A 15,072-nucleotide genomic window follows, 5' to 3' on the forward strand; every position below is an offset into this window, starting at 1 on the left:
TTTATAACTGTAAACATATCAAGCTACTATCGCTTTAATTAATAAACTACAGTGCGTTACATTGAATTGGCATGTCTGCGTTGTTTTAAAGATTTTAGAGCTATTGTTGTCTTGTGAAACAGCAGCCCTGACGAACAGCACTGCGAAAACATCTACGGCCGCCAAAACAAGAGCTAAAGCCAGTACGGTACATATTTTAAACCGGGAAAATGTTTTATTGACATCTTTTTGTAAGAGTTTAGGGAACTTTTAAACCGGGAAAATGTTTTATTGACACCTTTTTATAAGAGTTTAGGTTTTTTGTAAAAACGGATGGTAAAAAAAACTGACAGCAGATCACTAGCCTACTAGTTTAAATGTAAGTGTGATCGTCTCAAAAAGCACTGATGATACGCAAATCTTTTTAATCTTGCAAACTCGTGCGCAAATATGTAGTTAAAATCGAGCCAAACTTCGCATGAAAATGTGTTAACCAGTGTACCGAGAGCAAAAGGAAAAAAAAAATTAACATGTAAAGAATATATATATTTTTCCTTTCCTATTAAGCTTACCTGATTGATTTCACATTGCTTTCAAGTGAAACACACAATAACATCTACGAAGCAACAATATCTAAATCAGAGTAAGTTGACTGTAAGCTCATAGCACAGGCCAACAAAAAAATGTTTTTCAAAAAGCATTATATTTTATTTAGGGATATCTCAGGAGCGCTGACGCCGAAAATGCCATTGCTGAGTTGGCTCTAGTTTTTGAGATATGGCTTCTTCCTATAGCTATATAAACCACAAAAATTGATGCTGTGAGTAACAGGTTTAAAGTGAGTAAAATAGGTCTAAAGTGCTGGCTTCTCGCCTCAGTGATCCTAACATTCTTGATTCAGCAACAAACATAACGTTTTTCGCAAAATTATCTTTTTCTCTCAAGCAGATAATTTTGTGTACCGGTATTTTAAAAAAATTGAAGGAGTTCTCATGGTCTACCTAAATATAAAAACAGAAGAATGGGAGTTTATTCATTGACAGGTCCAAAAAAGTTTGAAATGTGTGTTACTTCACAACGGAAATAAGTTTGCCTCTGTTCCAATTGGCCACTCAGTCGTTTTAAAGTAACACTACTAAAGTGTACGGATGGTCCTAAAGAAACTTCCTTATACTGAGTATAACTGGAAGATATGCATAGATTTGAAAATGGTCGACTATCTCGTAGGACAACAAGGCAGCTACATCAAGTATCCCAGCTTTATTTGTTACTGTTGTAAAAGGAATTCTTGGAAACACAAAAGCAAGCAACTATGTGGATCTCGTAGAAGTGATGCTTACGGACTTTCAAGTTTCGGGATCAAGGATAAGCATAAAAGTCGCTTCCCTGAAAAAGGTTTCACCAAGATATCAAATTAAAGAAAGAGAGATATTCAGGTGCGAAGCTGTCCACAACAATACTACAGGCGAAAGTCGTACAAAAGGGCTTTCCTGCAGATGACTTCAAGCTAATTTGAGTAAATAACTCGCATCTAAGAACTTCACTGATGTACATCCTGAGATGGATAAATTTGTTTTGCTCTGAATACTCAGTGGTAAATGAAAAAAACTTCGGTTGTTTTCACAAATTGTCGTTTTTCTTATATAGGCTTAAGCATACTTGGTTTGTTTTTACCAAATTACTGTTATTTATTGTTCATTTCACGTTTTAATGTGGTATAGGAAGCTTAGTCTTACAAATTGCAATATGTTAGGACAATCTGATGAAAATTACAATGAAAGGGGCATTTTTGTGTTGAATATATGGAAAAGAATAGATTTATGCAGCACTTCTTCATTTAGCTGATCGCAATGTGTCTTTACCTTTTGCTCATTCTTGTGGTTTTATCAAAACATTTAATATAGGTTGTCGTTAAGATATAATGTAACCTAGCTTCATTATCTAAATTCGCTTATATCTTGAAAACTAGAGCCAATTTGCTAATGGCATTTTCGAGCTCAGCGCCCCTGATATACTCTAAAGTCGATCTTACCATCGATGCCAAAATTTTTTTGTTGGCAATAGGGGAGACCGGGGCTTAAAGTAACACGGATCAATTGTAACACCCTAAATTGCGCCACCCACGTACAAACTGGAAACACGTGATTAATATAGCGCATGCGCTTTTCGGTTCATTTTCGCCATTTAAAATTTGAGCAGGCTACCTGAAGTACAAGCCAAGTTGTGGACAAAAACATATATTTCAGGTAAGAAAGTAACTTTTTTAGTTTTTGTAAGTATTGTTCAACCATTTAACTTAGAAATTTGAAAAGCATACAATCTTATTTAGCAATAATTAAAGTTTATTGGTGCATACTTTATGAACTAGTCAGTTGACTGGGTAAGTGGTGAACGAAGGTAATTATTTGGCCTAGGTCGGTTGTAATAAAATTGACTGGGTCGGTTATAACATTTAAAGGGTGTTACAACTGACCCCGAGCGAAACTGCATATTGTACCAAAGTTATAAATATTTTCAGCTATGGTGAGAAACTTCAAACGAAACAATGACAGAGGTACTACACCTGTGCAAGAACTGCAAGAGCTGCCGACGATGTGAAAAACCAGGAAAATCTATTCGATCAGTATAGCAAAAGAATATTCTATTTGTCATGTGACACTGTATAGATTTTGCAAAGCAAAACAGAAGCTAGAAGAAATAAAAGTGCAGTCATGCCGCAAGATTTGGGAAGAGAATGGTAACGCCGAAGCGGATTGGTTTACTGCATGGGTAATCAAAAGAAATTCAACGCTATCAATTGCAAAGTGCCCACCGAGTCTGTCAAGGGCTACAAGTTTTCACAAACACCACGCCTCTTATCTCCAAACTAGATGCCGTAATACCTGGCAATTTGCCCCTAGCTCTCAAAAAGACATCTTTGTTATCTCCACATTCAGATCTTCGTCGTGTGGTGGAATGCGTCAAGGTCTGCCACCAGCTCTTCTGTCTTCGCATTCCACAGGATCGGAATTCTCACGTCAAACTCCATCAACTTCTGCTTCATGCTAGCCTCATTCTAAGTTTAGTCCTGAAGAACTTCGTCCATTGCTAAAAGCACCACAAAGACAAATAGTTGGATCTAAACGAAAAAAGATGCAAGCAGAAATGTTAACGGATACGCCAGTTAAGAAAGCAATGGAAGAAGCGGAGCGACAATAGCTTGCTAAAGCAAAAAGAAAAATAGTTCTGCCCTGTACTTTGGTATAGGCCTATATGGAACATTTCCAAAAATTCTAAAACAAACGAGGTCTGGATTCAATATGTCTTATGTCACTTAATTGTGGGCTACAAGACTCGGATGCTGAAAATTAATTTGCTGGATTACTATAGTAACAGTACCTTGCGATGCTGTCCCATCTGTATGCGCGCACTATGTAACCTATAGTAGGCTAACGTTACGTTCAGAACGTGTCATTTTTTCTGTTTTTTCGTTTGCCTTCGCGTTGCTTAAGTTGTTGTCAGCACCAAGAACCAACAATTTCGTTTAAGCTAGTTTAATAATTCGTAAACATCCAAGCCTGCAGTTTCAGCTGTAAGCAATTATTGAACTTAACAGTAATCGAATTTTGTTTAATAGTAGTAATCCCGTCCTTTTGCACCCCCTGGTAACACCCGGCCTTGAGACCTAACCTACAGCCTCATAGTAGCCCTATTGGTCTATCGTAGGCGAATACTTTCTGTTACATTTAGCTTTGAATTTGACATTTCGTTGAAGTATAACAATAAAAATGGATTCTCAATGTATTTATGCGGTTGTTTTTGTTTGTTACAATTCGCCCCATGCAGTGTTACAACCGACCCGTTCACGGGGCAAGTTGTAACACTTTTTATCTTTTTTAAAAGGCCATAACTTTTGCTGTGGACAAGATATTTTTTATAGAACCCGCGGCAACTTATTACTAAACGATTGTATTTTCATATGACGAAGGTTTTTTTTCATTCATTCTAAAGATAAACCAGCCATCAGATAATATGTCAAAATTGTATCAACACGCCCCGGTCTCCCCTAATCGCCGTTTTCAACGTCTAGAATACACCAAACGTAAAATATTTTGGGTATTGCTCGTACCCTACAGGGGTGTTCATATCACACCCCGAGACCCCCTAGGACTAGGTGATTTAGGCTGCTGATCATGTGACACGCTGTTTTGGCACTGGATTGTTTGCCCCTGTTTGGGGTAAGTGGATAGTTACGGTAGGGGTTAGAAATAGGGTTAGGGTTAAAATTATTAGGGGAGTTAGTGATGTACTTAAGGGTGGGGTTTGAGGTCAGATAGAAGTTCTATAGCCTTGATTCTGACCATTCATGTTTTATTCCGGCGAATTTAGGACATAATTCCGATTTATACGTTATTACGACTATTAGATGTTGTTATGTCTTATTACGAACTGTGTTTTATTCCTATGTTGATTTTGTTCTCATTTCGGTCTTATAGCTGGAGTCCTGGAGACATCCTATATAAAACTTGATAAATTCTATTAAGCCTGTGCCACGTCGAGTATTTTAACCAGCATATAATCATATTTTTTACCTTCAGTTTTATTCAGAGATGAGATTGCGGTCGTAATATTTATAATTTCTTTCGTATAAGCAGTTAAAGAATGCAAAAGTAAATAGTTCACCAGGCTAAAACAACAAAATTGATAACTAATCAAACGAAATTAGAAGATCCTGGTCACGTTCCGGAGAAGGCTGCACATTGGAGTTGACTTGCATCTCCTAAACGTAATACAATAATTAGGTACTATACTAAAAAACAAACACAATTATGATTAAAAATCTTGTGGAATTTCGGAGCTGAAATCCATAAACTTGCCTGACTGTTGGTTGCATAAAATGTCTTTTGTGACTGCTGTATTTGGTACATTGCAGCATTTGGATCAGTAGGTGGGTTAGCAGACAAATGTGTAGTGGGCTGTGGAGTTGGCGGTGGCGCAGTTGCCACAACCTACAGAAGACAAGAAACACCATGGCACATATTGCAGTAGGCGGTCCTAATAGAATCGATTTTATTTCAATCTCACAGGTAGGGCCTGGTATTTTTCTATGTCTATGTGTGAACGTTGTTAAATTAAAATTAGATTTCTGAAAATCCTTCTGAATAATAGATTGAGTCCCTAATTCTATGAAGTTCGTTGTCTATGTCTATATGTGTGAACGTTGTTAAATTAAAATTAGATTTCTGAAAATTCCTCTGAATAATATATTGAGTCCCTAATTATTAGACTTCAACTTGATAAGGGATATATACAGTAAGAATAAAAAAAACTTGCTCAATAACGACTAAACATTGTAACACATTTTTTTAACACTGGCGGACGCCCTTATGTTTGATAAAAAAACATAGGCAAAATATTTTTGCGTAATAATTCTGGTGTTAACGCAGACCTGGGCAACATAAGGCCCACGGGAAGGAAAAAAACGATAATATCACTAACGAAAAGGGAGGGGAGTCCGGACACCCATACAAATAAAGGCAAAAAAAACAAATAAAATAGTCTTTTGAGTTGTATGATAAAAATGTCTAACGTGTTTGGTAATTGTTCAAGCTATCAGTGGTTTAGTTCACCCAGTTTTGTGTAAGTGGTAAAACTAGTTTTTATGCTTTTTTCTTGGGATACTTCAGAGGGTCGAAGGCTTTTTTGTTTTCTCTTCATCTGAAACCAAAAACTTTCGAGGGGTATTCGGTGCAACAGTGAAACATAAGCCATGGGAGGGAAATTCTATTTACCAAACTGAGGATAGATTAATGAAACTTTAGCCTCACAAAAAATGTTTTTCGCAAAGTTCGTTTTAGAATGGCATTAAATCGCTTTCAAACAATATATGTATAATATATATATCTTGGTTGAAATACCATGTCATGTCCTTAGCATTGTGGCCCAAACAATAGTCTAAAAAGAATTTCTTAGATAAAAAAGCACAGTTTTAAAATAAATAGAACAAACTGCGATACAAACAAACACTACACAAATATTTTACAAGGTCTGGATCAGGTGATGTTCAAAACTAACATTGCACTCATAGAAAAAAAGAGTGACATGTCTTTTAATGTTATTAAGTTTTGTGTACTTACGCAAGCCACACATCTCTTCCAAATTTTTGCAGCCCTAATTAAATGACATTGCCATCAAAAGTTGTGTTGCAATGCAACCCATTATTATACACGTTCCCCTGAACAAAAGAACACCTTTACACAAATTGTATTTTTCAACTAAGAATGTATAAAAACTAATCTGTGACATGATCTGTTAACAAGTTAGGATACCTTTGTTATAATTCAGTTGGTTTAATACACTTAACTGTAAGTGCCGTAACGGGTAGAGCAAGTTGTTAAAATTCAAATTAAGGTTGCACAACAAAAGTACTTTTCTACGTAGAAAATAAGTTATACCTGCTGATGTTGAGTAGCAGTTGATAGTGGTAATGCTGAGTTCAACGGTGCCATGCTGTATGATTCTGATAAAACATTTAAGGTTGCAGTACATCTCGTATTAATGACTAGATCAGTGGTCCACAAAATGCATGAGCGTATCCAATAATCACCATTTTCAAATTAGGGAATTCCCTATTTTCCGCCTCACGTTAATGGATAATGGCATCATAAAACAGCAACGTCATAACGTCTTAAATAAGAAAAAATACTAAAAACATGCAATTATAGCCTAGCAAAACAAACCTTTAGAGTTTAGAAACCACTTAGAGTGCACTGTGCAATCGTTAACTTTTAGGCAGATACAGTTTTAACAACGAACAGCGAGAAACTTTCTTTGCATATTTTTTAGTTGCGTAGTTAATAAATACCATATTCAACACGGTTGCATTGTAAATACCATTTGGTGGTTGGGCTCCAATGTGCTGCATCGCTTGTCCTACACCATATGAAACTTGGGGTTGTGCGAAACCTACGGTCGCGGGCACTCCTTGGTACTGATTAGAAGTGTTCTAATTAAGAAAAAAAATGATCAGTAGCTTTATGACACTAACATATAACTCAGGTAACCCACTGTAGATTGTGCTTGATAAGATGGCTGCTGCAACTGTTGATCATTAGTATTTTGTATGTAACCGCCATACACATAGTTGCTCACCATACCTGCTGTTAATTAAAGTATTGATGGACAAATTATTTTATGAACTGTAGGTGTATTTTATTTCTAACTTGCACAAAAAAGGAAAAAATACCTTGCTGAATATCAAATGACTGCTCTTCTGGATTTACAGCAGAGTACTGCAAAAATTAAAATTTAGTTAGAATTACACTTATGTTTTAAATATTTTTCTATTGTATTATATCAAAAACACACAAATATTAAAGTAAAAGGACCAAAATTATGACTATCAGAAATGTCACTTCCCAACTTTGGAATTTTAAAATAAGCACTATACTTTAAAGGGAATTTACACTGCAACATGTAAAGGTCCGTTTACACTACAGCTGCGCTGATCTGAGCAAGCGTAATTTCCATTTAAATTCTATTGTTTCAAGCGTTGCACGTTTTACCAAATTCAAGCCCCGTGCAGCTACAAAAATTTACGCTTTGGAGTGGTGATTTTGCTTTGACTGTTGCGACAACAAAATTCCTCACAGCGTGATATTAGCAATTTTGCTGGAATAAGGATTTTGTATTTGTATTAAGCCGGATCACAGGCCTGGGCTACTGTGTCATTACGTTGACGACATGTGCTTGGTGTTTTCTAATGTTAAATCTCTAGATGTGTTTTTTGACTGTATTAACTCAATTCACCCCAGTCCATACTTCACTAAGGAGCTAGAACACAATAATACGATCAGTTTCCTAGACGTTTTAGTGGAAAATACCAGCGGAGTAGCCCGAACATCGACATTTAGGGAAGTTTGAAAACTGAAAACACCTAAGAGATGTGGACGAAGAAAAGGTCAAAGGTGAACAGGTTATTGTGTTTTGAATGGATGGAGAGTTATACTGTATAGAAAATTAGTTCTTAATCTTTTTGCTACCGCGCCCCCCTTGGGAATCGCCCTGTGCCTTGCGCCCCTATCAGATTTTAAATAATTATCATACCAAAAGCAATTCACTATTTTTGGATCCATATCAGTGAGACAACATAAAAACACAAAAGTTGACTCTTAGTCAAGCGAATCGCCAAAAAAATTGTGTTTATTTGGTTCGAATTGCGTAAACTTTAAAATAGGAGGCCAGACGCACTAAGCATATAAAAAATTGCTCACCACGATATAATATTCATCGAGCTAATTTTGACAAACATAAACACAGCCCAAATCGGCCGTAATAAGTAGCAAGAAACTATTAAGACTTAGTAGCCCAAAAGTTGCAAATCGCAAAAATCCGGAACCATTTTTCTAAAGTGAAACTTATCTATGCATGTGTAATTGTGATGTAAAACATAGGACAGGATTAAAGCAGAATTAACAACAAACAAATAATATAATTTATTACGGCTTAAGCATCATTAAGAATTTAGGGGGTCTCACCCAATGTTAAGAACCAATGGTATGGAAAGGCATTAAAAAAACATAGGCATTTAAAAGACGGCTGATAAGGTCCTTTCTGGGATGACGTCAGGCAGTTTTGTAGGTTCTGTGACATATGCCAACGGAGAGTGAGACTGTTGAGAATCAATCCTTAGACAACAATTTCGTACCACCCTATGTGTAATGGTTAGGTGGAAAAATTTAATGAAACTCTGAAGAGAATGCTTAGACGGCTGAGCTGCAACCAACCTAATCAGTGGCATCATTACATAAATGCGCTGTTATTTGCCTACCGTGAGATGATTTGTGCAGTTTTAATTGCTGAATACTGCATTATTGTCTTAGCCTCATCAACCACTTGTTTTTGGTGTTTTACAACTTGTGGAACAAGAAAACACCTATTTTCGGACACAACTCTTAAGAAAGCCTGGGTACTTTGGGAAATATCAAAAAACTAACAAGAGAAGACATATGGCCGTTAAAAAAAAATGTTGTGTGTACAGTTTAGCCTAGTTAAAGACAAAAAAAATTGCTAAAATTAACGAAGACTGAGCATATTTATTATCAAACTAGGAAATGGCATAATTGCAAATCACAACCAAAAAAAGACACAGCAAATACTGCTCAATACATTTGTTCAAATCAGAGTTAGTAAACTATCTAAACCAAAATTGAAGTTTGTTTAGAACCTGATGTGATAAAGCAGGCTTAAGTGGTCAATCGCGTATACCTTGTATTGCTACAATAAAGAGTAAAGACATAACAATACTGTTAAAATATTGTTGAATGTAATTCAAACCTAAATTTTGAGAAAATTTTAATTTGAACGATAATTAATTTAAAAAAGCCCAGTACATCTTTGTTAATTTTATAAACAAATTTAAATTAAAGTATTTTGAAAAATTTTGACCATTGTTGCCAAATCACAAAATAATCGCCCTAGTTATAAGGTAAAAGTTAGCCATTCAGCATAAGTTGGACACCCCTGGTTTAAACCTATATTTACTAGTAATCTCTACTTTTGTTAGAATCATCACATTTAAAACAAGGTGGTCATTTAGAATCATATCCAAAACATGATATACAATATTAAAACGTAGCAAAAAAAGACTTCATTTGTTTTCCAATTCTGAAAAAAAGGCATATTGCAAAGACTTAACGAAAAAAGTTGCAAATAAATAGCCTTCGGACAAAAACAGACACACAATGGGCGCATATGTTACCCAACTGTTGATCTTATGAAGGCGATTGGGCACTGTTCTATTTACTTGCACTAAACTTATATATAAAGTACATAGACAATTGGACTGTGATACGATTAGGCATTTCATGTGATAACAGCCAACTAGTAAAACATGTTTAGTGTACCTGTGTATTATAGCCGGCAATCAACATTGATGGCTGCATAGCACGTTGTTGAATAAATTGTTTGTGTTTTTCCAGCCTTGCTTGTCTTGCTACTTCCTGTTCTTGCATTCTTTGCAATGCAATTTGTCTCTGGTAAGCTAAGTATTCCTAAATGAAAAATATATACAGAAAGCATTTTTAATATAAATGTAATAACCCTATTCGAAGAAAGAAATCCCTTAAATACATTAAAACACATAAAGGAAAATATTTTTGGATCTGACATTAGCATCACCAATATAAGTTGGATAGAAAGTTAGTTGATACACAAAATAAAAATAGCTATTTCAAAAAAAAATTTCTGTTAAATATAAATCAAAAAATACTGTATAACAATTTTTTTCATGCAAAGAAAGTTATTTTATACTTGTTTTTATTGCATTCCTTTTTTTAAATAACATAAACATTTCCTACTAAATTCTAAAAACATTGTGACTAATTGCCATTTTAGGGATGCCCTCATGTTGTAATCAGTTTGGTTTAATAAACATGGGCCTTAATATCACTGTTAACTTTTATAATTAATAATGCAAAAAAACTAAACAACTATAAACATTATTTAATTTGCTAGGCAGGTATTTTACTAAATTAAAAAGCCAAATGACAAACAATATTATAACCAAGATACATCTCCGCCCTTACAGATAAATGAAAACAATGACTTCAAAGACTTTTCCATCATAATCAAAGTCAGTCATTTTAAAAAATGTAAAGAGAAATACATTTTGCCAGACCGCATATACTGTCTTCAGAAATAAACAACACATTTCAAACATAAAAATTAAAAAAAGCAGTACTAAAGCAACATCAACAGCCTGAGCAAACATAGGTTGAGAAATGACAAATTTATCTTAAAAAACATTTGGATTGTTTGGTCCACTGGATGAACGATGGGAATGTGTGCGAGAGTAAATTGGGATTCACACTGGTCAAAGATGCAACTATAATCTTGGAATTTCACGCTTCCTCTTTTGCGAAAAAAATGTGACTGATCTGACATTGATTACCTAAGTCAGGAATGGGGAACCTTTTTATTACTCGGTCATAAACATGACATGACCCGCGAGTCAGTGTTTCGCCATCCATTACCAAAGTCAATACACACTGATAAGATATATATATACGCCACAGGTGTTGCATCAATATTATGGCTCACAATACCAATTTTGAGCCAGTTAAAAGAATATTAACAGTGAAATTCCATTTCAATTATGCAGCCAGTTTCATTAAATTGTAAGAGCTGGTGCTAATTGTTGAAAAAAGTTAATGAAACGGCCAAATAATAAGAGGCCAAAAATTAAATTAAAACAGATAATGTTTAAAACATAGTCTAATGTTTAAAAACATTCGCCAAAGCCTAATGTTCAAAAACTTGAAGACTAATTCTCATTGCATACCCTCTGAAAATGCTGTACGGACCCCAGTTTGGGAACCGCTGTTATAGATAATAAAAACATATGCTAACCCTAGCTATGGCACAACTTATAACTTTTTGTAAGTGATATTATCGTTTTTTGTTCGTTTTTGTCACAGTTTAACTCCCCGTCCGAAGCTGCGTGCTTTTTTAATGTAATTGGGTCACGCGTCTGTTACGTGTTTATTAACACTTAAACACCCAAATTGATTAACTGCCATAAGCCAAAGAATCTTAGAGTTCATATTAATATTAAGTTATCTTACGAATTTTTAAATAGGGCTTTAGATTACGCGTTTCAGCTTTCGTTTGCCAAATATGTTCTTCAGTTACATAATATCATATTTGATGATGTAAAGTTTTTTGTATTGTTGTGTGTAAAATTCCTAAGTTTTTCTGCTTTAGTTCGCCTCGTTTCAAACTTGACATGTAACCTTTAATCTCGTAATCTATAACTGTCAGTCTTGCAGGCGGTGTTCTCACGTTCTGCAAAACAAGCCACTCGTTTTGCTGGCGTCTGACTCCCGCTCCAATTTGGCCTTAGAATGGCCGCTGTAATGCCTAGCCATGTTTTCAGAGTGCGGGCCAGTCTTATTGGCCGAATATGACGTAACTTTCGTGTTCTTTTTCTTCCTACGTATTGGCTATATACATGTCGTTTCTTAGCGGCTTTGGGCTTTTCTCTAGAGAAGTCTTTTGCGAAGTTTTAGCCGACAGTTCGCTGCAAATGGCTGTCTGTCTCACATTAATTTGAAAATAACGTTCACTAATGCTATTTGATAACGTTTTAATTCGTTGTAACAATATACTTTTGATTGGAATTTTAGTTGTGGTCATGACAGGTAGCATATCTGACCAGAAACTTTTGCAAACAACAAGAACTCGCGCGGTTGCGTCCCGCCGGGCAACTGTATGGGGTCAGGGGCCAGGCCCCAGTGCACAGGTCGCGGCGGGGGCGCAACAGCGTCTTAAGCTAATGCGAAACCAAAATCAAACGCAAAACGCCGTTTTTTGTTTCTTGTTTGGTCGACCGTAAACGCATGATGTTTTTTCTCTTTCGCATTTCGTTGAAAGTTCGGGTTGGCTAATCAGCGTGTGTGTTTGACAATCAACAACAATAAATCAAGCGGTCTCCGCCTTTTTCTCGCTGGATCGTCCCGCCGCCTCTTTGACAAACTATACACGATTCCATTTCAAATACTTTTTGGACATTTATCTACGTAAGTGCAAAAATTTTTTTGCGCTTCACACTAATGATCTTTCTACTTCCGGTTTGTTTTTGTTTTAATGCTGTCTTTTGAACTAGATCAGCGCTTCTTTAACTTTGCGCAGTGGAAAGCTGTTAAGTGCGTCATGGACAAACAGAAAATGTATTCAAAAATATTGGACATAATATATTGTTTAACATTTTTTTTATTTTTTATTTTTGGCAATGTAATAAAAACTTGCAAGAAATTTAAACGAAATGCCTTATACCAAAAAAAAATTGCGCGTTTTGTTTTGGCCCGCGACTAGAAAAAAGTTGCCGACCCTTAGTGTAAGACGTGCTTGTATTTTAGCTGACTTAGCACACAGCTCAGCGCAGATGCCGCGCTAATCTAATAACACCCTGGAAAAACGATCTCTGTTTAGTATTGAAGGTGGCGAAAGACGTGCTTGTAATTTAGCGTAGTCCCATACATAGTCTACCAAAATCAATCACACATATTCCACGGTCTAGTTTTCGTTTTTCTCCTGAATGCACACCAAGTGGTTTGGCAGCTGGCGCCTGGCAAGAGTGTTGACAACGCACGTGTTCGCTTTGCGTCTAATCTAAAGGTTCGCTTTTACTGGACGTTAATTCGATGTTTCTGATGATTTTTTTTATTAATTATGACGTCATTACAATCTCTATTTTATGACGTCATATCCGTCACTATTTTATGACTTCATTAAAGTCAGACAGAAAAACGGGGAATTCCCTAAGTTAAAAATTCAGGCCCCCCCCCCCCTTTTGTTTGAATTTCTGGATACGCCCCTGATGTCACCCTCTCCAAAAACTGTGTTTTCAACAACAAAACTACAAATAATTTTGCACTTCTGTCATCCATACATAACAAATCAGGGAGAACTCAGATGTTCTTGCGCAAAATTATAATTTAGTTTGCAGAATATAGCCTTTGTATTGCATACTTTTGCAGAATATATTCTTTTGCATTTTTTCGCCCGGTTTACGTTAACTTTAGTATTTTTATGTTGATTGATTAATATGTTATCAATAGGGCGAATATTTTTGACTTGTCAAAAAAAAGTTTTGTCAAAATTTACATGTTGAGTCAAAATTTGTCAAAATTATTTTAAGTCAGAATCGAATAAAAATAAGTCAGAATCGAAATAAAAAAATGCAAATAAATTCTTTACAAAACGAAAAAAAAAACTATAAGTCAGCTTTTTTAAATTGTCTTTCAGTTTTCGGGAAATTTGTCGTTTAATTTTATCAAAAAATGTAGTTTTGATTTATATTCAACGACATTTTAACTGTACTATATCTTTAGAGCAAAATATGGTATACGCGAGAAGAATTAACCACTGAGGCCTCTCTGATTTGGACAAGTTCATTTGCTGTCTTTTTTCGCTTGTGATTTGCAATTGCCTAATTCCTATTTCAAAAACTGGGTATACATTTTTCTGAGTTAGCGTTTTTATAGTTGTTTGTGTTTTTGAAATGACAAAAATATCAACTGAGTATTTTCAGGAGTTTTTTTTTTGCCTTAAATAACCGAAATAACTGACCTGAAAAATAACCGATTTGTTTTGCACCGGTAATCAATAAACATCAAAAACGTGCAGTTAACCACACCACGACACTAATGCAGCACTTCAGACAACAGTATATTGTTTAAATTAATGTATTTCTAAAATGGTCAAAATTTTGTCAAAATAAATTATTTTTACGTCAAAATTTGTCAAATTTTATTTTTTCAGGTCAAAATTTTCAATTTTTTTGGTCAAAAAATAATCGCCCTTATTATAAAAAATTCCGAGTTTCTTTAAAGATATTTTCTGTTTTTAATACATCTTTTTATGATAAGTATGATAAATTGTTTAATATCTAAGGAAGGCGCAAGGCACAGGATAATTACCAAAGGGGAGTGCAGTAGAAAAAAGGTTAAGAACCACTGGTCTATGGAGTTACCATATTACGGCTATAAATAGTACGAATATACTTTGATCTTGATTCAGCCTAACTACTAATCAAAATTTTCAGTGAGAAAAACACTTGTTATATACACCTTCTGATTACAGTGCACCCCCCCACCCTCGAAATTCCTCAAGAGTATTTCCACCCCTCTAAATGTGAACAAGCCTAGGTTAAGAGCCATTTATGCAAATAAGAAAAAAATATACAGAATATAAATGATACATGGAAAAGTGGAAAAATATATACCTGTTTTTTCTGCCGCATCAGTTGCAACTTTTCAATCATCTGAATCTGTCGTTGTCTTTGTGCTTCCTCAGCAGCCCTTCTTATTTTTTCAGAATGTTCAGTTCTAAGTGCATCTAGTGCAGCTCTTGCATCACGTAGTTGTACAAGTTTATCCTGAAGTGCCTCCTGGTGTACTACACAAGAAAAACAAATATTTAGCAATAAAAGCGATTCAAGAAAAATGGTACACAACAAGCCAACAAGTATTTTAACAGAAAGAAACGACTTTTTAATAACACTGGGGATGCGGAACACCTTGTATCCTAATATCTATTTGTTGAGATCGGTCG

The 15,072-nt window shown here is 35.3% G+C and overlaps 1 protein-coding gene across 2 annotated transcripts in view; it reads right to left on the reverse strand.

The window, feature by feature from the left end:
- Nucleotides 1–3,626: 3,626 nt before the first annotated feature.
- The window catches only part of LOC146168186 (hepatocyte growth factor-regulated tyrosine kinase substrate-like), a 72,887-nt gene continuing 61,441 nt past the window's right edge, over nt 3,627–15,072 (reverse strand). The window contains exons 13-20 of one of the 2 annotated variants that reach the window (XM_083390951.1): nt 14,744–14,916; nt 9,864–10,010; nt 7,205–7,250; nt 7,027–7,115; nt 6,853–6,964; nt 6,414–6,478; nt 4,836–4,967; nt 3,627–4,738 (exon numbers count right to left, since the gene is read on the reverse strand). In XM_083390951.1, the coding sequence (XP_083247077.1) occupies nt 4,667–4,738; nt 4,836–4,967; nt 6,414–6,478; nt 6,853–6,964; nt 7,027–7,115; nt 7,205–7,250; nt 9,864–10,010; nt 14,744–14,916 (836 nt within the window). In that variant the 3' untranslated portion in view covers nt 3,627–4,666. Of the gene's footprint in view, nt 4,739–4,835; nt 4,968–6,413; nt 6,479–6,852; nt 6,965–7,026; nt 7,119–7,204; nt 7,251–9,863; nt 10,011–14,743; nt 14,917–15,072 lie in introns of both variants that reach the window. The other variant, XM_083390950.1, reaches the window with a different exon arrangement.

This window comes from Ascidiella aspersa, chromosome 1, assembly GCF_963924565.1.
Source record: "Ascidiella aspersa chromosome 1, kaAscAspe10.2, whole genome shotgun sequence".
Classification (NCBI taxonomy): Eukaryota; Metazoa; Chordata; class Ascidiacea; order Phlebobranchia; family Ascidiidae; genus Ascidiella; species Ascidiella aspersa.